Consider the following 21,668-nt stretch of genomic DNA (forward strand, 5'->3'; position numbering starts at 1 on the left):
CAAATCTCGGTTTCTGCAATGATTGTTCCCAGTTCAAGCCGCGATGCACAGCCCGCTGTTGAGTCATGCTGAATCCTTTTGATGCTTCTTATTCTTCCTCCGGGTCTCGTCCATATTTTCTTCCCCTTTCCTTTAACGTTTACGAACGGAAGGGAAGGCGACATCATGATTTTTATTACGCTGTCCGGTTCTGTTATTAACAACAAGGCCGCTTTTAAGGTGGAGGTGCCCTTCGTATCAGTAGATCGATGATGCCATGCAGCAAGGGCGAGGTCTGGCGATTCACCGGGCGGCAAGGGGTTATTACGATGATCCGCGGTCCGCTGAAACCGAAAATACGTTTATTACAATTATAGCATTTTAGGCCTGTTTCCCACCCAAATTACGATGAACTTTCTCCAAAGTCATCTAAAATATATATATTTTCGACAAACTCTGCTTACTTTAGTCATGTACCCTTTGGATCCGACACTTATACAAGACTGCACTCACAGTGCGCTCTTTTATCGAGATAGTCTAGCTAGATTTGCTTATTATATACCTTTGTTCGGAATATTTCACATTTAAATGCATATGATGACATATTACGACACTGAGTGCTGACTTCTGTAGTAGTTGGGCAAGTTTTTACGTAAGATGACTCGTGAGGTTGTAGTAAATGTTGCTTTTCGTTCAAAACTCTTTTCCCATATCTAACTTCTAAGTTGAATTTTATGCTAACACAAAAATATATTATACACTTTTATTTCATACAGAGATGGTAACATCATTGATATTGCATGTACCAGTGATCGTGCCGTACGTAAGAGACTATATACGCCATACTTGCCGATAGCTATCGTCGACTACAGAAGCAATAATACTTTGTCTCAGTGGGTAATGTGTTAATTTCAGGGACGCGTTGTGGTCTAGATTCGAACTCGGGCATTGGCAGATCCGTGGTTATATCCAGCCGTCTGACGGAATACCTAACGGCGATCGTGGATGTAAAACTCGAAACGTAGAGGTCTGTCTGTAAAAATATGAAACGCTGAAGATATACCTGAGCGACAATCGCCAAGCAGTACTAACGCGAAAGTAATAAGATATCAGTCGAGATAAGTTGAAACCGAAACGAAAACAATGCTTGAATGACTGCAGGATGACACTTTATGCAAACCTCTCGACAAAAACTCATGCCGTACTATCACGCTAGTCGCCAAAAAAATAGCCATATTTTTGGGTATATCAGTATTTTTATTGCTGGGTATGTCAGTAGAGCGGGCGGGTTATGGGGAGGACCAAAGCTATCGGCGTAGAGTCGCAGGCCGTGATAGCCACGCAAGAACTCGCTGTACAGCAGATCTGAAGGCTTCCTGTTGACGATCATGTCGATAAGGACAACCTAGTAACGTCGCTTTGGATTAAAGTGCAGATGGCCAAATCCGATGGATGCAGTATGTTTTCGTTCATAAGTCTTTTTCTTGAAAACCGTCTCGATAGGTAATACGCGATACGGGCCAAAACGGTTATCTAAATTAGCTAATTATATAATGCAAGCAATTCTATGTCTCTTTTGGCACTGTTGTCCAGAACGGTTGTATGGCAGAGATCCATGCCCGACGCTAAATGAATGGGCAACGAATGCTATTTTTCAAATAAAAATTTCGGCATCCGGCAGAAAATCGAAGAAATCGCTGGAAATGGTTCATTCTTGTGGCCAAAATTAATAACCGGAAAACGGATGTGTTTATATGGAGATAGTACACTTTCAGACAGATACACTTGACAATAATTGTAGTAAGAAGCTTAAGAGAGTTTTATAATGTAGGCGAATAGGACAGGATTACTATCCGTGTTCCAGATTTTCATTTAGGCGTTTAAATCCGTTCATCCGTCAGAGTGAATGCGATGAGAATAGGAGCAAAAGGTATGTGAGGTTTAACACGCATCCAAGGCAGTATGTGCTCTCTTTTTATAAAGAACTTGCTTAAAATCTATGATTGCTAGTTCTGCGTTCAAGCGACATCAAATAAATGTGAAACAAACTTTCTTTTAAAGATGAGTTACGCATCGAAATGGGGAACGTGGTTGATTAAAGTCGACCTGAGGATCGTAACATTAAAAACTGTTCGATTAACATACCCCTAGTAATAACGAATGTGCGGTCTCATTTCTTTAAAAACTCATATTAATTCTCTCTGTCCAGAGTACAAAACGGGATTTTTGTGACATTTTTCTGTGATCTGTGCACGCCGCATAAAATTTTCACCATCTACTTACGAAATGAAACTCACATGGAACGACTACCCGTTGTGCAACTCATTTTCCGCCGAGGACCCCGGCTGATTACTCCAGTCATCGCCCATTTCGTCGATACGCCGCTCGACCACAGATCTGCACATGGAAACAGGAGAAAACTAAGTAATATGGATAAAATACCACCAGCAGTGATTTGACTGCGAAAGCAGATGGTCAGCAATGACTGAGCGTATTAGTTAGGTTAGGTCAGACCGACGGCAGGTTCCCGACGTTGTCTCAAGGAGATCCAGCTGCTACCCACAAACTACTCAGTACAGTGTTGCGTATCCGAGGTCGAAGTGAAGCCAACTGAGAGTAACCCGCGGTATGTGCGGACGGCTGGAGACGTTAGAAGGGACTCTATCAGACGGTACGTGTCGGGATGCCGTTATTCATTTAGAAAATAATCTATAGAAAAGGTAAAGTTATAACGATATAGAAGAAGGATATATAGAGAAAAGGCGACCGAGCAGAACGAGCCCCTGGGAGAGCTGGTTATGTTATGGCTGCGCCTAACATCATTAGCCCGATAGCAGGATAATCATTATTGTTGTTAGCATATATAGTTTGATGCACATATATACTGGAACCTTTGATTTCTCTACTATCATTTCCCAGTGGGTCGAAAGGTGTTTAGCTAAAGGTACAAAATTTCTGCGTCCTGTGTGATTTTATACCTGTTTTGTGTCCAAACATCAGCACATATATGGTGTGTCGGCGAAAGGTTCCCTCGTCGCCTACGCTGGTAGCAGGATTAGAAAGCAGTATGGAAACAAGGGTCGTATTAGACAGTTTTCATTGCAGCAGTAATCTTACGTGTATAAGAAAACATGGCGACTTTCTACGTATTCATATAGCTACCCTCCTGCCAATAGTCAGTCCTCCTACCCGTTCGATTAACGTAAACATACACTCACGCCCATATATATGTACACATATGCATATTGTGTGAGTGTCAGTTGTTGTTGTTGTAGTAAGAACAGCGGTGTCGTCATGGCAACAAGAGACATCGTTAGCAGCAAGAAGACATCGAAAAACTCGTAGTCGTCGAAGACATAAAAAAAAAAAAAAACGCGAGCTATATGAAAAAAGGGGCGACTTCATGCTACAGTAGAAAACGGAGTCTGATCATTTTGGATAACGTTTCGCAATTGAGTAATATCGGACTCGCAATGTCCACATAGCCATACGAATGTATATGGTTGTCGGTGGAGCTGGCCTGCATGTTTAAATTGAGTTCAGAAAATCTCATTTTTGTGCTCACAATACGTATTGAAATAGGTTTAGAACCTTCCACACGAAAGGTGTGAGCCCTTAGAATAGCCGGTGTTGTGACCTTTCTGTGACATTAAGAGGGCATTAATAATATTCAGAAAATACCCGTGACTCAGAACTAATGGAGTATTGATTTCGGCTCTTTCGTTAAAATAGTTTTTCAGGTTGAGCCCTTGCAAATGGCTAACATTACCCTAAGGATCCGCTCGATATGTTGCCGATGTACTGCTTTTGGCAACCTTGACATGTGGCTAGCTGTTTTACTTGAGTGCGACAGAGACTTCATGACTCGCCGACCAGAGAAGTTGGTCACACTCTTAAGATGTAGCATCGTACAATGGTCTTTGATGAATAATGTGCGAGTCAAATCTATTGGCGACATCGACTTCACTGAGGCATTTTCCTTTGTTTTCGCTGCTTCGTTCTACCGTGTTTCTAACTATGATAACTATTATTCACTTTACACCTATGATAGACGACACAGAGACCGTTATTATTATTATTTCGCAGTTGAAGTAACGTCCAAAGGCGGTACAAGGCGGGCAGTGGGTAACTTAATAATAGTTTAAACGCTGCACAAAGCCTGACTAAGGTATATATGGGTAGATACGATAATCAGCTTTCATTGACAATGCAGGTACAATAGTTAGAGAAAAACAAACGAGAAAAAATTATTATTGAATTGTTTGTATCTAAGAAGAAAAAAAAAGCCGCATGCTTTTAGTTATTTAACTCTGGGTAATGTAGTCCCTCGAGTCTGCGGTACACAATCCGACAGGTTGTTTTTAAAAACATCTCTCACGCTAATTTACAAATCGTAGTTGTTATATTACAAGCGCACTACCCAATGACAAACACTGCTCAATGGGCTAATGATGGAATCGTACGGTTATCATCATTATCAATAATCAAGTGGTCTTATCAAACATGACGCGGTTCTGCGATATTTTGCCAATTACGTAAAACAACTTCGGCCGACTCGTGGCCTGAAATGGCTGTCAGATTTCGCTTCTCGAACCTGTTCTACTACACTAGTCTTAGTTCAGATGTAATTATAAAAACTAAAAAGAAAGCAGGAAGCCGGGAAAAGAGGCGATTTGTTCGAAATCTATATGGCAAAAGCTGTACCTAGCTGATGCTTCATGTCAGGTTTAGAAACTGTTTAATGCCAAATACGCATCAGATCCGGCATAGGGATGTCGTGTAAAAATAAAATGTATGGAAATAGATAGTTCCTAAGACAACGCCAAAATAGGACAGGCTCAATGCGGGAAATTATTTTCTTTCAATATAGTTAAATTATTTAGAATTTTATGGACAAAATGGTGTTAGGTCAAAGATAGCACGGGTAATATCACTACGCGTTATCTTGTTTGTGGATAATGGAAAGCAGGGCAGTATTTAAGGCAGAATACGCGTGTTAATGAACGAGAATGGCTGTTGTGAGTACGTCAATTTGTTCAGTGACCTCAGAGGGTAACAAGAAAACTGAGCGAAGACCGGATATATAACGAAGCTTAGCAGCGGGATCTTCACTTGGCATGTACTGTTTTTGGGGCAGTTCGTATCTGTTAATACCTAGTAGCACTTAATTTGTGCGGCGCAAAGGTCAGCTCGACGAAATTGTATGCATGCATGCTTTTATTGATATAAAGCTACGACTTCGCACCAATCTCTAGCCGGTCGAAGGTATTCTCGAATTTTCATTTGACTATGGTAACTTCGTGGGTAGTATCGTAAGCTGTTCAGTTGTGTACTTCATAGACAGGTTCGGTAGCTTCGTGTCAGTCGTTGTCGTATGAAGGACAAAAATAAGGACGCTCGGAAGTTCTCATAATCGAAAAACATTAGGAGCCGTTTACTCATAGAATACGCTGATACCTGATAATAGCAGATAAACACTTATTACATTCTACTGAAAATCTTATCACCATGATTAAACAAATTCGTATTGATTTTAAACTACCTTGAGTGATCCTCGGGTTTGCCAGCAACGTCTGCCTTACAGAGGCATATCTCTCTGTTTGATATCCTGAAATATCAAACGTAGGGTACACCTCAAGTTCGACAAGAGCCCCATACCCATTTGTGTATGCGCGTACATGGTGTGTTGAAACGAATACAGCAATCACATACCTACGTACATATAATTTATACATAAGTGGAACTGGAACTTGATACATAACTAAAGCGACATTCGAGTGGGTTAACGCAAAACGAGCGGCGACCCATCATTCCGTTCCTTTACTCCAGAAAATATAAAAATTTGTCTCGCCGATGAGATCTACACATTATCAAACTTGCAACGTACCATCTGAGTTTATGACGAAGGTAAGCTGTGATCTTGACTAAATTTTGGATACGAGTTAAGCCTTCATGTCATCCTTGTCTGTGGTAGGAGCTACTAGGAAAGGCAAAAAAAAATCCGACCTGAATCCAGCTCGACAGGTCCAACTGCCAAACAGCTCTGCATAACTGAGGGGCGAACCTACTGCTCCTAACAGCGATATAAATGCAAAACCCAGCAATAACTTTGTACGTTCAACTACCGCTACCTTTTCACCTATTAACGGCCAAACGACTCACAGCCTATGGTGCACAGTGAGAACTCCTTTTTTTCATTTAACTGTAAGATACCGCTATCAACACCAGTCTTAAATTAAGAACATCTACGATTTTACGCACGCATTCAATCAGTTTCCCTAACGATCCATTAGTAAAGCGCTCATAACGTTTACAGCCAGCCACAATATATATATATATATATATAGGACTTAAAATTCATTTTGCCAAGACCAACCGATAAACAATTGATTAACCTGTAATAATCCATACTGTATTTCTAAAGTAATACATATAGTCTTTCGATAGCGCTCAAGACCAACAATCTTGAGTGACAAAGCGAAGTTATTGCAGATGAAGCGACGTCCCATGCCTTCTAACAATCTCTTTTCATGAGCGATGTTCAATATACTTCAGTCAACTATCCATAGAGCGAACAACTCGCAGAATTGCTTTGTACTCTGTATAATATTATCTAGAACGCGTACAGTCAGAACAATCTAAGTTCTGATCATGTTTTTGTGTTTTTTTGTGTTTGTTTATAGGTATGGCCAGTGAAGGGGTGACCGCCGTGTCGCAGTCGATATCAAAACACCGCACATGACCCGTTTCCGCTCTCAAAAGCAACGTCACAAGTGCAACGTTCTCAGATTGAAAAGATACAGAAACGCGGATCTGTATATCGTGATCTCATCTTTTTCGAGGGTCTTTTTATATCTGAGTTAGTGGGCTATTGGACAGAATTGGTTTCTACGTTAGAAGTATTCTAACGAATAAGGCTTTATTAGAACAATACATGACCATAATTTACCCGTTTCTAGATAGGTCGAACTGTTGTTGTTTACCTTCGTAGTCGATGGAATCAAGGAATGAACCAAACCCAAAGTGGCTGGAATAACGGGGCTGTAAAATGCCCATTGATTTTACGCACTGCACCGAGACACGGAGGGAGGCATGCGTCTATTAGTATGATTAACTACTAATATAAGACCTGTCCTATAGGAATGAATTTTTTAATGAAACTGTATAAACATATAAACGCAATTAATTTAGCTATGTGGTGCGTAAGTGAAGGTAGTAAATACTTATTACGGCTATCGCAGGTCGGAGGCCTGAGAATTGCAATGGTTGCCTTTTTCACTACTTCACACCACTTCGAATACGTCTCAAGGCTATTTGTTTCGAAATTAAGGAAACTGTCAAGTAGCCGTCCCGACCTACCATCACCAATTGCTTAACAATCCAGGGGCACTCATGTAACGGCGATTTGGAAGATGCTATCAATCAGGTTGGCCTACAGACCTTCGTAATCTAATTAGTAGTGATAATGATTTCGCTTCCTGCAAATGTTTATGTGTAAAGCCGAATATCTATTGTTTTGCTATACGAACGTATTTGTCGTCCGTCCATTTTTCATGACATCAAAAATGTACTCCGTTCGAGTTATGTTGCTCTCTTCTTCACCTAGTTTGAGTGCTATGATGGGTCCTAGGGGATTCAAGCAAGTGTTAGGCGCGGAAATTATTTACTCAGAATGGTGAAGCATAATACGCCCTTTCGACTAGACAAGCAGGCTTCGGCAAAGTTAGGCTGCAAATTATAAAGGAAGTAATTTATACAAAAGTAGTACAACATTTTAGTGTTTAACTTCAGGCGCAAAGCGCTAGGTAGCACAAACAACTATCGAACAGTTATCTGTATAAAGGCTAAATATATATATAAAAATCATCAGCTACTAAGTTGATTTGATTTCACAAAACTTGTCATGTCGTTGTTGCTCTGCCCCAAGTTAACATAATTAATACTAAGTTGGTATACGTTTTCGAAAGCGTACATACTTTAGTCGTAACGGCATTGAAAGTCTTTAGTTCGCATCGAATATCAGTTCGTCATTGATTGAGCTGCAACGAGGTCCTTATTTGTCCGGCCTGCCCTTGAAAGGTCGCTTTTCACGGCTTAACGCCTAAACGCTTACTGGACTTTTATTTTAACGGTTTGTAACTGCACGCGTGGCGGTCCATATAGTTCCGCGACAGAGTTGTTAATTACCACAATTTCAACGTTGAATAACAGAACAAAAAAATAAACCGCAATGGAATCAACACTGATGCGTCTTTCCTCGTGTACAAGTGTATTCGTTGATTAACATCAAGGTAACGAAGAATGAATGCTGCTATAAACCCCCTAGTGCTCGATTTGACCTTTGGAACTACAATGGGCGGACTTTGGTTGGCTATGGCAACCGGCCCCCCTTGCCCTTGACGGCGTTGGCCTAACTGTTCGTCTGAACATATTACGCGCAGTATTAAACGTGCCTACCCGCTACACTCTGGTTGTATAAATTCACCGTTCGGGCCCATGTGATATCTTATGGTTTTGTGTCTTCTTGCCTGGTCGAAGTGCTGATTTAAACCATTTGCACTGCGCCTAGTATTAGGATAGCGCCTTGACAACAGTAAATATACCAGTGTCTAGGCTCCGCCGCTGCTGGTACTGCAGTCGTCCGTTTGATTCTGATGGTATCCAAGGAAACCAACAGGCCAGCATCATGGGAAGCCTCATGGGGCTGGTGCAGATCAGGTTGTCCCTTCGTATATCCGTTTGGATGGCCAGTGCCAAATGCTACACTGTTCGATCGCGTAGCAAATCGCGCCAGGTTATGATGTCAGACCTGTAGCAATTTGGCGGTGATATCTGTATTGCTCTTGTCGAGATCTTGTCGCAGAGTATCTAGTAGTCTCAATTCCTTGCGTTCTCCCCCCCCCCCCCTCTCACTTCATTAGCTCCGGGGCTAAATGCAAATGATGCCGTGGACACAGGCGGCGAGCCACACGGGTTTCACAGCATGTGAGACTCACTACGACTGGAACCAATACACACGGACACAAACAGAACTTTTTTAGTCGAGTTCAGCTACAAGGGCTCTATCGGAACAGCAGACAATGTGGCCTTGAAAGAGGCTGCCGAGTGGACCAATATACTACCACGCGCACCGGTGAAAGCTGCCCTGTACGCGAGCTTTTTCGTTCCCCGTAGACTCTAAATTTAGCCGTCCTGGTGGCGTTAGTAGTTCAGCAATAGCTGCTATAGCCATTGCTGCGGTGTGATGTTTTGGAAGGCGATTTTTCAAATATGGTTTATCCGAGGGCAAGGATCAGGGCAGGGGTAGCAACGCGGTCAGAGATGGCTAAAAACAAGATAATGCAACACTGACGAATGCTAGTGATCTGTGCACTTAATCTGATTGCAGAAATGGCAAAAATTTGTCATGATTTATGGAAGAGATTGGCCGTGATGAGCGCGCATAGGCAACGGGTGCTAACAACAACAACGGGTGCCAATAAATCAATGGCTAGATAAGCTAATTCATATTGCGAGCATCGATGAACCCGTGGAATCCATTATATAAGGAGGCATTTAATTTACTGAAAATTTCTAAAGCAAATATCTTCAAGCATTAGAGATCAACACTGATGCAGAAACTTCTGCTTTTAGTAGACTAAGCTGAAATATATAATATGCTGAAAAAGGTTCACCTAGAGTCGGCCGAGGGTCGAGTTTCTACTGTCTTTAAATAATCGCAAACGTATAACGAACTATCCGTTCCAATATTCGAACAAGCGCGTTTCTAGATGGTGCTTTTCAGTGTGGCAGGGTCATACGTCCGTAGCAGATACGCTACAAAATAATTCTGGTCCACGTTAATGGCTTAAACACTCTACTATTAGTAGAGAAAATCTCATTTTGCCGCTAAACGTATCCAACATTCAATGCTATGCGCGGACGGGCGTACACGCATTGCTTTCCATCAACTTCCCAGCTACGATAGTTGAAATATGGAAAAATGCTTACATATATGTCCGTACCTAACTCGACATTAATGCCTGTAGAAAACCCCTCCTGCAGCCCAGGTTATCATTCGCCACCTACGCGAGTCAGCGTTGAGGTCATTAACAGTTACGATCTGATTAAGCTGTACTCCGTCGTTACATGAACAGAAACGAACGAATTTAGCCTGCGCAATGAGTCTCAAGTCGGACGCATCAGACTGGGTCCATGTTAGCCTGAAAGAAGCTAGCCTTCAGCACGTTCCATGGAATCATGTGTTCTGGCGGAATGAACACCGTGCTCAGGGAGGACGAAGAGAGAGAGAGAGAGACACCAATGTAGATAGACCGACAGAAGATAATACCAGTTTTTTCCTATTTTCGACTGACGTCTCTGTGGTACTATCGGTCGGACTGTGGGCGCAAGCGGAGCGCTAGCTGGCGAACGCCAGAGTTCCCAACAGTAGCCGCAACGCAGACAGAACTAACGCAAGCAAAACATTACTACCCTATAAGTACAGGCTCCTTAGTTGTACAGCCTTCGACACTTGTAGATAAAAGCCATATATACACAGGTTACATATTGAGTGCGAATGCTACACATACTCTATATTTCTGGACAACTCTTTACGACGAGACAATAACAAGAGCAATTGTCTTAATTTGACTGTTACGCTAGGGCAACGGTCGTCTTCCTCGATCATCGTATGGGATCTGGTTTTCCATTCTCTTCTATAATAATGCGAGGTCATACTGCATTGATTGATTCGCAATAGTCTCCACAAACTGGAACAAGAGTCTTGAAATCATTCTCTTGTGACGAATTTTAAAACGGACTCATCTTACCGAACGATCGTACGCCGACCACGTAGCACGGAGGCACGAGTACGCATAGCTGCTGTTAGTACGCGCGTACGCGAATCGCAGTATTGTCGGATATTACTACTACATGTCCGGCTATTATTGTGACTACATTATCACAATATTCAATGCGTTCAATTATCTTAGTGTTGGCTTCTGGCTGCACATAGAAGCCGGTAATATATACATGGCCAGCTTCTGTGATGTGTTTTCATGACTAGAAAACTGATCTACCCTATCTGTTTCAACTTTGTTTAGCTGTCGAGTTTATCTAATCTTGACACCGCGCGGTGTCCATATATATATATATATGTATATTTTTTGTTATGTCGGTTTTTTCGTCACTGGCATATTTGGAAGTCCGCCCGTCTGCCTGTATGTTTGTACACTTGCCTGCGCGGTGACAATGACATACGGTCGAATTGGTCGTCGAGCGCTATCCATATCTTTTAACGTTAGCCCTGTTGCCGGGCGCCGATAGGAGCAAATATGCCATACGCGACCTGGACATTACTAGTACAAGACACACACATTGATATGTGAAACGACATAAAGAATCAACAAGCTAACAACGATGGAGCAATCTATCTATTGCCAGCAAGAATAGAGAAAAGAACTGGCTATGCCAACATAACTTTAAACAATACTTACCCGTCATTCCATAAAAGGTAAGTGCTTATTTGAATAGTGTGCCTTCCTACGCCTTGATATTGCCACAGTTAATTGGTGATCACTGTCACAATAACTATTGTACAATCGCTGACAGAAAATAACAGTGAGCTAATCAGCCTACCTGTCAGAGTACTTTTTTCAGACAGATTTCGTTTCGGCGTCTAATTGTCTGTGTGGAGATGTTGTAGCCCGACGATGCCTTTAATCAGTAAAGGTTGAACGGCTAATTAAAAGACGGTATCGAAACGAAGATTGGAAGTACATGATTTCAGCGCCCAAACGAAAAATACTGGTTATTAGCAGATAAATAGCTAGGTGCCAATTTTCAGGAAGGCGAAGAAGTAGGGTGTATCTCATCTTCACGCAATCTATTGTCTAACAATTTACCCCTTTACGTAGCGACCCTGCGCTTGCTGCTCGAAGAATAGATGAGTCTTTTTACGGCGCGAATTTAATAGCAACCAGCCGTAGACGAGGCGGACGGCTAGTTAATTGAGCAACCCGTTGATATGTCGACGAGGCCATATAATTCTTGACTTCAGTCCTCTGCAGCGTACACTAGACACTCACAAAAACCGTCAAATTATATGGTAATAAATAGTAATCTATTGTAATCATGGACACAAACGCGCCACCAATTGACTTGGTTTTATTACGTATGGTCATTCCTTCGGAGTGGTACACCTCCACGTTACTTGGTAAGGGAAGGGGTGGGTCATCGTCAAAGACCGGGTGATGCCTAGTCCCTCCGATAGCCCCACTGATCACCACAGATGTTGCTTCCGTTTAGCGACAGTTCGGTTGCCTGTGAAGAGCTTAAACGGCAAGAGTGAATTGTGAATACTTATACTGATAAGATAGTTCTCATAAAAGATGGTTTTTTTCGATAGTAACATATGGATAGGTACACATAAAAGATATATGTAGCTTTGATTTTGCCCGTCATATTGGGGGAGCAGAAGGTGATTAATTATCGTGAAGTGCGCGCCCGTATCTCTGGCGAAGGGAATTGCACATTTATTATTTGAAACGTTTCAACTAACGGACGATTATACATACGCGCGAGATCTCGTACTGAAATGGTTTGGTCACGAGTGACGTCAGATGGACATAGGAAAACTGAGTCGAGTATTCAGAATAGTCACCTTTTACTAGGACCTGTCGGGAAATTATTACGAGATAGCCCAATCAAACATCGATAAAACTAAATTGCTGAGTTCGAAAATAGCTGACCTGTAAAAAAAAAAAAAAAAAAAAAGCAACAATAAGCAAAATGGAGCAACGGGAAAATATTAAAGAAAGTAGCCATTTTCTTTGTGCATTTGTGTGCCTTTGTCATTATGCCAGCTATTGGCTTAAATTTGAATAGGCATTGATTACGAGAAACTCTCAAATCTAATAACGCAAGGATATAGGCTCAGAGCTAGCTAATCAAATCAGGCCCACCGTTTCACGATATCGCTCGACGAAGAACAGATCTGAGAATGTAAAGTAATTTCGGCTAAAATCAATCAGCCTACTTCTTAATAATAATATTAGTTCTGCTTTCGAGATTTTCTATGTCCAGTTTATCACAGAATTGTCGATCAACAGCTGCTGCTGTTGCTCGTGCGGCTGGTAGACCATTTGTTTCAAGCACCATCCTAGTATTTATCTATCAGTAGGCCAACACATGCTTTCGAGTGTGCTTTTGCAACAAGAAAATCAATAAAGTTAAGAAAAGAAGAGTTATGAAGCGAAGTCCATATGCAGGCAGCTATTTCTAAAAGTGGCTCGTTAATGGCTCCCCGCAAAAAGCGGTAACGTGTTTGCCTACTGGACTCAAAGACACGTGATCCAGGCCGGAAACCAGGTAAAGGAAGCCTGGCGGAATTCTCCGTCAAACGTTACATGGAACACCATAACCAAGAAAGCTTTATCGTACATTACTCTATACTTTGTATGTCTATACTAAATATCAATAAATAGTCTAACGTTGGTTGTGTTACAACTGTTCTTTGTTTCCAACGAACTTGTCGTTCCCTTCTTGGATCGCCTACCTATCGGCTGCCCTTTACTGTGGTTGTTCATCATAGTTCCGCCGACGTTTGGGAACAGCTAATAGAGTTCGTTGGGCAACGGCGAGGCGGGTGTGGGGCTCGGCTTTGTTCGCTATATATATTGTTTTCTAGTCCTAATCAATTGCTAATTAAAGTACGAACAGATGGCTCTTCGCTGCGGCAACCTTCGTATAAATGACACGGTTCAAATTGCTAGAAAGACAGTGAGCAGGAGAGCTGAGCTCGGTTTGCCCCTAGATTTGATTACGAGGCATGTCCACCGGTGCCATGACACGTGAAGACAGTGATCATTATTTCCGTTTATTATTGACGTTATAGTTGCCCTCAGCGTTAACATTCAGCTTAGCTAATCAATTACACCGTCCTCGAATGCGACGGCTAGGAAAAAGGATTGCCATTAGTAAAAAGTGTGTGATCTCCAAGCCTGGTAATACCCTGTGACACTTTACAATCACTACTTTCCGCTATCAGTAACATTTTCAATAAAGCTATAGGCGTCCGCTTAGCTAAGTGCTAGTGCAAAATGGACCGAATACCTTGTGAACATATTGATTAGAGGAAGATAAATAGTATCAGGTTCCGTTTGCCCACTTAAAATTGCCATTCGACCGGATGTTCCGCCGCCTCATGTCTATGGCTGATGAAGAGAACGTGGCTTTTATAATCCGTGACGGAACCAAGTAGAACGTACCGTTCTTTTGCTATTACGTCGTGAGGATTTTCCTTGGCGTTCCAATTTCTGCGAATTTACGTTCGTAGAAAGTCATTATCCGTTTGGTATACGTACTCTACGTACACTCGTACGAGATAAGTAGAGACGTGTAGATAAATGTGTTTTCCACAACTGGTTTTCGATAAATGCATCTGAAGAATTAGTTCGAAACAGATTGCAGATACGAAACAAGTTAGAACTGGCTAAAGCCTCGTACTGCAACAATTATACGACGTAAGTGTCATCAATACATAAGTTTCAATGGATTTTTGCTAACCTTCATTTACAACTATAAAGCTAACTTTTCAGAGAGGTTACACGGTAAAAGTAGACGTTATCATCTGGTGGATCTATTGATTTATCCATATAAATATAGAGAGGGAGGAGCACTGTACTATTACTACCTCACGGCTACCCCCAGTTTGGCTAGAAATCAACAATACATAACTCACAGTTTAATAAGGTATCGTACTTTCGAATGATCGATGCCCAATAACTGTTAACTTAGCGATTACGATACAGTAAATTATCAATTGAATTTAAAATTTTGCGGGATACTTTGCTGGTTTGAATGAAAGTAGGCCATTTTGTCCGCTTTTATCACTGCTGGAAGTTGCCCATGTGGTTTTCGGTGAAATACGTACATTTTGATGATGAATCAAACCGGCTGAAAAATCTAATAAGGTTTGCGTGATTTATTTAGATCACGAAAAGCAGAATCAATTTTAATTATTATTTTTTATTAGCTATTAGCCATAGCACATCGTTTCTATTTCCCGAGTCTCCGCACGTCACGTCAACGATTTCGATGAACTTTCTTCACTATCCTCGGCGTATATCGAATTTATACTAATTGTTTGTCTCGGTTGTTCAGCGCGGCTCTTTTGGCTTTGCCCCAGCCAGTCTGTCAAATCGTCAGACTCAGCCTAAACTCGTTGAATCGAATGGAAGTAGCAGAGGCGTGCAGGACGACTGGCGGCCGTTATATAAAGTTTTATCCAAGTCCGTTGGATCGACGACGCAGACAGACCTGGCAAGGGAAGTTCTCCCAGCGACAATGACAAGGCTTTATTGGTACTATATTCAACACCCCGTCCAGATCGATCAATGGGCTCGACCGGCCAGCCTACATAAGAATAGTAGAATAGCGAACGTATATATAGCCTGTAACCCGCAACTAACGTCAAGCCAGCTGCTGGGTTTCAGCTTTGTCCATGTAGCCACTGCTCCCTGAGGACCTGTGCATTGTACATGATGTAAGGGAGCTTCACCATCCCCTTTAATTTAGCTGCAGCTTGCAGCCGTTGGCCGTTTCCACTATGAAACAGTGTGTTCGATTCGCTGGGAGGGATCGGCCGTTTGAGACAATGCTTAACGGTTTGAGTACAGGACGTAAGAAACGAAAACGTAATTACATTATCATGTGCGAACTCTCGCCCGTTGTGTAGACGAGAGCCACATTAAAGTTTATTGATGCTAAAGGTATAACGTAGCATTGGTGCCTTAACTGTACGACCCATACGGACATGGCGCAGTACGAGGGAGGTGTTTTTTTCTTCAGTTAGTTGATGATTGATTAGCTGCAACTGTCAAGCTAGGCTTATCAAAATGGTCGCTACATTCATTTGTCTTTTAAACAGAGCTAATCGCATCCTACTGCTTAGCTTTAACTAAGGCAACAACAGTGCAGAAAGGACATGCATAGTTTATCGAACGAACAAACCAAAGGTGAGACAATATATGGATAGGTATATAGACAATATAGGTGGCCAGTGCAATAATTCTTTAGACCGTCTATAGCTCGTGTATTTTTGTAGCCTCCGACTACATTCATGGGCTTGGCGCCCATTGTCCGGCAAAGACGTCGCATTGTCAGAGGCGCCAGCTTCTTGCATATAGCTAAGTAGCTTGGGCGATCCGACCGGCTGATTAAGTCATCCCTCTCAATTACACGCTCACCAGGTTTTGAGGTGTAAGAAGACGTAACCTGAGGTCAGACTCTGCGTTCCGAACGGGAAGATCTGTAACTGCTATAGAAATTAATTCAAACGTCTTTTTTCTAATTTTATTGCCCAAACATATATGTGTATGTATGCAGCTGGGCAGTAATTATCTCTGTTTAACGAATATATATATATATATATATATATATATATATTATTTTCTCACAAATTTTATTTTAACGCCTCGAAAGCATAATAATATTAGCGATCAATACAGAATGTGCAGTCAGTAAAGCTCGTTCTCGAATAGAGTTGAGTGCATATATGTATACTTCAACGACAGTTGCTGCTGGTTGAAGTTTGCTTTGAGTGAAAAGATACTTTCTATATTACGATTTGTTGTTTCCTCTCACCTTCCTGGAAAGACAATGCTGTATATGCTCGCAACGACAATGACGATCCCTACGTTGCGTGTACGCCATAGGACGCGCAGACAACGCGATCGGCGCTGGCGTCATCCTAGATACGTACAAATAACGCTCCACCGATTTCCTATGCTTAGCGTGAGGCTGAGTACCTAATATATACGTTGCTTCTCGCGCGCTAAGTTAGAGTTAGTAACTGTCTAACAATCGGCTATATAATTATAAACTCTTACGAAGTTAACCATATCCGCGTTAAGTGCCATTTTAGGCCGTTATTACAGATATCCATTCATAGGAATACGCATACAAACAAACCGCGTGCTTGCTTGTCGACACACGGCGTCGCTATCGGCGTATAGCAGAATTAATAACAATAGCGCTCTTTTTCACGAAATCTTTGCTTTTCTATTTTTATCGATCCGTATTTATTTGTCGGGAATACGCCTGCTTTCGCCTAACATGTAGCGCATTGAAGTCAGTACATGCTGCATGCTGTCATATGTTTTTACTGGCGTCTTGATGGAGAATGCGTCAAACCATATGAGAAACAAGGAACGAAACGAAATCCATGACCCAATGAAGGCGAACGATTGCCGCGTCATCATCGTTGTCTTCATGGCTATTATTAACCAATGGGTGTATGCAATCACAAGCGTCGATTTGGCAGCAGCGGCTGCGGCAACAGTAAGAGGGACGGTAGCGATGCAGGCCGCTGACTAACACGATCGGGGAAACTATTTGCGTACACGGAACGCACCGACTTTCAGATCTCACTTCTAGTATATTACATAACATTAAACTGGCATACTAGCTAGAGATACTGACCCAGTCTACGACCCAATGACACAACCCGGCTGCCGATCGTTAGAGCGGCAGGCGTCCAACGAATGACACTATTGAGAATCAGCGACTGCGGTATTTAAAAGTAAAAGGAAAATATATTATTACGATGTACTTTTGTGCCCATTCCAATTGCGCAAGCGAACTCGTACGTTTCTTCGTGCGTACATAAGCATGCGAGCTCGTTCTCATGCTTATGAATCGCAGACCGCTTATAGTTACGTAGCGCTCTGCATAGAAAAGGCGGTATTAACGAAATAAAATCTCCTGCAGCTTTCTAGTCGGAGTCCCAAAACGTAATATTTGTTTTTTTTTTGTTTTGGTTTTTTTTTTTTTACTTAATGACGTCTGCCATACTGTACACGTTACCGGCGAGACTAATTGTAACAAAGTATATGTACAGGTATATATTTGTTTTCAATATGCATGATACAAATTATCATACGAAGCAACATTTTTTTTTGCCGTCACTTACGTACTTTGACTCGTAGCACGTCATACAGCTTACGCGTCACGTTAGTATAACAGGAACAACTTCTGACCCTTGTCGCTCAAAGTTCTCTGCCACTGCAAGCGAGAATCGCGAAGAGGATAAATGTAGCAATGGCGATGCTTTAAATACATTACCAATACCCCATTGTAAACAGTACTAAAGTACCGTATCAAAAACTCAAGGCCCCATTTTCCTAGACAGAAAACCGCTGGATGGCACTGCCTTTTGTAGTAGTTTGCAACGGGGTATTGGTAATTTATGTAATCCTTGAGGCTCGCCCCTCGCATCCCCTAGCTAGAGCGAGTGAAACATCACGTCATCGTTTCCTTGTAGATGATTTTTATATCAATGGCCGGCCAGCCTGCGGGTCGGTCCTTGAGCTAGCACCCCTTTTGTTCGTTGTCGTAGCCGTTGGTCTTTTTTCGTTTCTGACGGATCTTTGCAAATGGAACTCAGTGTGTCAGTCTTCTTTCAATGATGCCTCTGGCATTGCATTCAGTTAAGGGGCCAGAACGATGATCCGTTGAGGTGTTTCACTGCTGCAGCTGGCACTACTACAGACACAAGAGTAGGAGCTTTGCAAAGGCGAGCGGAATCGGTGGTCACTCTGTCGCAGTATAGTCTTTTTCGTGCCGTGCGATAGTTCAAGTGGCTTTACCTCTCGTTAGTCGAAAAGAAGGCGGACGCCGGCCATTAGAATAAAGCCGAAAACGTCGAGATCGAAGCTGAGGTCTAGACCAATGACGACTGTAAGAATGGCATAGTCAGTTTTTGTTTAACCGCTATTGCTTTCATGTCGAGGAGCACGTTATTAATCGTATAGAATAGTATCGAAGAGAATGATGCTACGCGGGAGAAAAAAGCCACTTTTGTATTTTTTGATTCTATTGTGTTACATTGGCTCCAAAAAAACACCCGAACTAATGTGTTCTATTGGTTTTAACAGAAAATGAATTGTCAGCCCCGTTTTCTCTTCGTCGCTCTTTCCCACCATACGGTTAGACAAGCGTAGAATCGCCTGTACGTCTGCACATTACAATACAGCTTTAGCTGCCCATTTGAGTGCTGTTCGAATTCTACGAAACATGTACACGCTGGCACTCCTCCAAGTACAAAGCCTCTCTCTTGATTTGTCTCAGTCGAGAATTGAGCACCATGGAATTCGTTGGAAGAAAAATGTATCCGCCGCACTTCTGGGCTTATAAGGTGTTTCAATTGGAGCATCTGTGAGTGTGTCTACAAAACATGAGCTATTTTTATTGAGTGACCGTTGTCAAATGCATACGAACAGAGCTGCTCCTCGCGCGCAAGCTGCAGACCCCTGTAAGAGCACTATGTGTGCTACTATGGCCTTCTTTTCTTAATAAGAAGCCTGTCAGGCCCGGCCGTTCACCAACAAGCTATCTAAACATTTGCTAGTTTCTACCCCCATGCCATAAAGGTTAGGTTTTATCCGAAAGGCAGAAGAGCCAGGTACAGGCGTAACTATCGGATGAGCAACAGACACACGCGGACGTTAAATTTAGCGGTGACGACAACGGCGACAGTGGCGGCTAGGACCATGAGACAACAAATATTTTGTCAAATCGAATAAGCAAGCAGACAGAAGGGCTAGAGGCAAGTAAAGCTATGCTTTATAATGCTGTTATAGCAGTAAAAAAGGAATGGTAGTAAGCGAATACTATATCCTTCTTTTCTTTAGCGGAACACCATCATTAGGCAACATTAGGTGTCTCTGATACTTATGAGATCCTGGCACAGCCAAACCTGACCCAGTGGCGGCAGTTTCAATAACGCGCATGTCTAACCAGTACATGTGTTGTATGGCCCTCGAGCCCACACCGATACGACAGCCTTACGACACCCTCACAATACATCCCACTACCATTGGGTGTCGCATGCTGTCCGCTGTAGTGGGTTCATACTAGCGAGAGCCAACACTGGCTAGATTATTGATTGCCTTCTTGTGTAGACCCCGTTATTGGTCCCGTCCCTCGTTGTTTGTGGTTCTGCCTTCACTAACCTAGCGGCAATTCCAATACGCATAAATCAGTGACGTACAATGCATCCGTGTGTCTTGTTCGGTTAACCATCAGGCCCTAGGTACAGGGTTTAGGTTGAAAGTAGCATTACCAGCGTGGGAGGCGTAGCACCGGTCAGAACTGAGCTGATAGTATGGTTTGATAGTTTGGCAGCAAGACCCTCATCGGACGCACCAGGCCATTTAGGCAACAGCTGTTCATTCAGAAATAGCCTGCGCTATCCCTTTTAGGTCTGTTTCAGTATACTAGAAAATACTTTAAAAAAAGATTTCCACCTTATTAATGCTGTAATATACTGCACATTGTGTGTTCTTGTGTGTACATGTATAGTGTTGTTGTGTCTCTAAAATTCGTATAAGCTATGTAAGCACATATAGTAGAAAATATGGTACTAAATAACTAGAATCTGAATGTGTATAGGAGCAAAAAAGCTATGGTACAAAAAAGAGCAGGGTGGCGCTCGGGTCACTAAGTCGTACAGGCATTCGGAGTGAACTTTGAAATTATGCGAAGCAAGCAGAAAGATCAGATTGAGATCCAACTAAAATGTTCGGATGAAGGACGAATAGATGAGTCTGAATACGGCCGCGATTACCAGATACTTTTGCGATTAGAGTTTAATTAGGCGTATACGTACAACGACGCAATAAAGGTAGAATGAATGATGGAAAAATGGAAACCATAAAATGGAAAAGCGTACTGAAGTTATGTAAGAATCTTGTCGTAGCAAAGTAGCTATAACATTGATGATTCTTTTATTTGCTCGATTGGCTATTTGAACGCCTGCATGTCTATCCTAATACGGTTGGCTGTTTGGAACGAATGTATCTTGCGTACGACTAACTTTATAACCAAGACTAAATATCTACAAACAATCACACATATTAAACTGAACGCATCATTTCAAATAACAGGAGAAAATTACTTATAAACTCCATAAGTGAGTTCCAGCATTAGAACACAGTTACCTACATAATACACTCAGAAACAGCGTTTGATCCTACGAAATTCTCATCTTAGAAAAACGTGTCACGTCCATCATTTGTGTACACGGACAAGGGAGTTTTGATATAAAACGATATAAACATATTAATAATATTCGCTTGGCGATGAGGAGCCGCCGAGCGGCATATACATCTTGGACAAATTTCTCAAAGTCTAATTCAGGCAACGAGCATCCAAGAGACGCTTAACGGTGCTTCGTACGGTTGCAGATACTTCAAATGCTAACATTCCCTACGGGTCGAATCTTCTTACAGTTTGTTGACATTATATTTAATTAAGAGGAACCGTATGCATGGCCGTCAACTTTCAATATAGTCTGTATCAGAGAAATCTCTAGAGGCTTGTTGATTGGTAAACATTTAGTTAACGCAGCATATCTGGAATTGTATCATACCTTAGCAACCTTCAACCGTATACACTTATGGGTCTAAATAGGCCTAATTTAGTCTCGAACGTACGAGATATGCTATATAATCTCGAGAGTCTTGCTTCGGCAGCTATTTTGGAAAATGAAGAAATTTACGGGTGCTCAAGTGAGCCAGTAGTCTGTTCCATGATCTGATTCATGCATCATATTATACATCTGAACGCTCATAAAACATATAATTAATTAACCCTAACAGTATACGTACGTTATGATTACTATCTCTATCATGTAGAGATTTCAGGGT

The 21,668-nt window shown here is 42.0% G+C and overlaps 1 protein-coding gene across 25 annotated transcripts in view; it reads left to right on the forward strand.

The window, feature by feature from the left end:
* Positions 1-21,668, forward strand: part of LOC111251882 (octopamine receptor beta-2R-like) — a 143,497-nt gene that overhangs the window by 74,225 nt on the left and 47,604 nt on the right. For 3 of the 25 annotated variants that reach the window (XR_015328849.1, XR_015328848.1, XR_015328853.1), the window contains one exon: positions 6,663-6,838. The exons of 16 other annotated variants lie outside the window; for them this stretch is intronic. Coding sequence is in view for 4 of the 9 variants with exons in the window: in XM_086990701.1 (XP_086846827.1) it covers positions 895-1,004 (110 nt within the window). In the remaining 5 variants the exon portion in view is untranslated. Of the gene's footprint in view, positions 1-894; positions 1,009-6,662; positions 8,222-21,668 lie in introns of those variants that run through there. 6 more of the 25 variants (XM_086990701.1, XM_086990709.1, XR_015328846.1 and 3 more) reach the window with 4 other exon arrangements.

This window comes from Varroa destructor, unplaced genomic scaffold, assembly GCF_002443255.2.
Source record: "Varroa destructor unplaced genomic scaffold, Vdes_3.0 BEIS01000005.1, whole genome shotgun sequence".
NCBI classification, from domain to species: domain Eukaryota; kingdom Metazoa; phylum Arthropoda; class Arachnida; order Mesostigmata; family Varroidae; genus Varroa; species Varroa destructor.